The sequence below is a fragment of the Alosa alosa genome, chromosome 21 (assembly GCF_017589495.1).
Source record: "Alosa alosa isolate M-15738 ecotype Scorff River chromosome 21, AALO_Geno_1.1, whole genome shotgun sequence".
Taxonomy (NCBI): Eukaryota; Metazoa; Chordata; class Actinopteri; order Clupeiformes; family Clupeidae; genus Alosa; species Alosa alosa.
This window is the reverse complement of record NC_063209.1, coordinates 17,787,806-17,790,305: the sequence shown is the minus strand read 5'-3', so window position 1 is coordinate 17,790,305 and position 2,500 is coordinate 17,787,806. Positions and strand designations below refer to the sequence as shown.

The 2,500-nt window shown below is 47.6% G+C and overlaps 1 protein-coding gene across 1 annotated transcript in view; it reads right to left on the bottom strand.

Annotated features, from left to right (window-relative positions):
- The window catches only part of kif7 (kinesin family member 7), a 30,902-nt gene that overhangs the window by 5,808 nt on the left and 22,594 nt on the right, over nucleotides 1-2,500 (bottom strand). The window contains exons 17-18 of the mRNA XM_048232184.1: nucleotides 2,223-2,438; nucleotides 1,787-1,993 (exon numbers count right to left, since the gene is read on the bottom strand). Of these exons, the coding sequence (XP_048088141.1) occupies nucleotides 1,787-1,993; nucleotides 2,223-2,438 (423 nt within the window). The remainder of the gene's footprint in view (nucleotides 1-1,786; nucleotides 1,994-2,222; nucleotides 2,439-2,500) is intronic.

Here is a 2,500-nt window from a genome sequence, read left to right as displayed (position 1 = left end):
CTGCTACATCCAGGTGTGACTCTTTGTCTACAGATACTGGGTGTGAGGGGCTGGATGGCTTTCACTCCTCCCCATTGTCATTGAGTAGTGTTGTAACTGCTCCAAGTACACACTATTATGCATAACATTTTAGGCTACGTCTACACGAAACCGCCGGGTGAATTTTCTCTTACCGCTTTCACACCTTTAACGACACCGGTAAAGAAAAAACTTGCGTGCACACACAGAGGTGTAACCTGCTAAATGTGCTGTAGTGCATATGCCAGACCAGTCGATGGCGCCGCTGTGCAGAAGCTCACGTTTAATTCGCGTGAATCACATAGAAGAAAACATTGTTGAAACAGTTTGTTAAGCAGTCGCATGAAACAGAGCCTGTCTACGGAGAGCCTGGCCCATTGTACCGAATTTTGGTTGCAGTTCCACCAGATTTCCACTGGGGGCGATCGCCATGAGTGCAGAATGAATGGGAGTCAATGGAGCTAGACGGCTAAATGTGTCTCTTTCACCTGATTGTCGTTGACAAATCTCAGATTTGATTGTAGTTGTTGTAGTGTGTATAACTTCAACATGGGTTATAGGTCAAAAGTTGAATGAACGAGTACTTATGTCCTTTTGTTTTCTTACAGGTTGGGTCGTTGTTGCCCATAACACGCTAGCATTGTGCTAATGAGTGACGTCATTGACACATTTGAAAGGCTTTTAAGAACAATTAAGTGACTTTAAAAAATACTCAACCAAGTGTATTTTCTTTGCCTCCCCTTTCGAATACAATATTCAAATGACTTGGAAAGACCTCCATGCATTCTGCACTCGTGGACGAGCACCCTCATGTGGAACCCCAGAAGGAACTGCAACCAGTTCAGAAACCGGAAGTTTTCCGAGAGTGCTAATTCTCCCCTTATTAGACTTTCTCTGCATGAAATAAGGAGACTACAGACAATTTGTTTTTCAATTAAACTGTTAAACTAATAAAGTTAATTTTCAAGGTATGTGATTGCTATGTGAAATTTAAAATGCCTACGCATTGCATTAGGTCTGAGCACCACTGGAGAAAACACTAACATGCAGTAAGCTATTGTTTAACTAAGTTAAGCTAACGTGTGCTTCTAACTTAGCCACAAAAGGCTGATAGGCTACATTGTGCACATAAATAATGACAGGGGAAAGAAAAAACATTTTAATATGATAAATAAATGGTTTGGTTTGGTTTGACAAGCAGCGTGTCAGGTTGAGTGCCAGTTGAGAGGTGGGGCTATGTCGTCATAAAATCGCCGGCTTCGCACCTACAGGCGTCTACACGGCGAAAGTTAGCCGGCGGTTTCAAAAATTCCCACTTCAGAAACCGGTTTCAAAAACCATCGGTTTCAGTCTCCTAAACTGCCGGCGTCGTGTACACGCAAGGCGTAACCGTTAACAAAACCTCACCGGTTTCACAAAAAACGGCGTCGTGTAAACGGCCCCTTAGACAGGTACAAGGCAGGGTTCTGATCAACGACCCTCCAGGAGTACCTGCCCCTGGGACCACACCTGTACATCTGTCATACAGAGCTAGAGCCCCCCCCCCCCTTGTTTGTAACCTATTTAAGCTAGAATACTTCTTTGTCTAGTTAGATATACAGGTGAATCTGTTGGGTGAAGCTTGTATCTCTCCTTTGATGCGCATCACTGAACGATTAAAGCCTGTTTCCTGATTGACCATCATCCTGACTGAGTTTCCAAATATCTGTGGTACTAGGAGAATATCTATGGTACACACACACACACACACACACACACACACACACACCTTGTCGAAGTACTTGCAGAGCAGCGCGCGGGTCTCGGAGGCGGAGAGGTAGGTGAGTTTGGCCATCAGGTTCATCTCCCACTGGGAGAGCATGCTGCCGGTGGCGCGCAGCTGCCGCTGCCGCTGCGTGATTGCCTCGTTCTTGTACTCGATGGCCGCGTCCAGCGCCTCGATCGCCTCGTCCAGCTGGAACAGCGTGCGTTCCTCCTGAGGATGGCGACAGTATGGGGAGGGGGTGAGTTATGTGGGGGTTGGGTCAGGATGTTACTTTACTTATATAAAACCACTGGGTACTCAAGTGGTCATCACAGTAGTAAGTCATAAAGAGTAATGTCATGTGTCTGACCTCCAGCGAGAGCAGGTTGCCCCGGTTCAGTAGTCATTGGTAGTAGTAGTAGTAGTAGTAGTAGTAACAGTAGTAGTAGTGTAGGCTTACCTCTGGCGAGAGCAGGTTGCCCTGTCTCAGCTTGTCGTCCAGCTCCACCCTCTGCTTGAGGAGCGTGTCCTTCTCCTGGCGCAGGTTGGAGATCTCCTGGCGGATGTGCTGAGAGTCCTGGGCGGAGCTGCTGCGAAGCTGGCTGTTCCGCTCGCTCAGCTCCCGCTCCAGTGAGTCGATCCGGCCCGACAGCGCCACCAGGTCCTTACTCAAAGCCTGCAACACGGCCAGGACGTAGCACACAGCATGTCACACAGGGGAATTGTGGGAAATGTAGT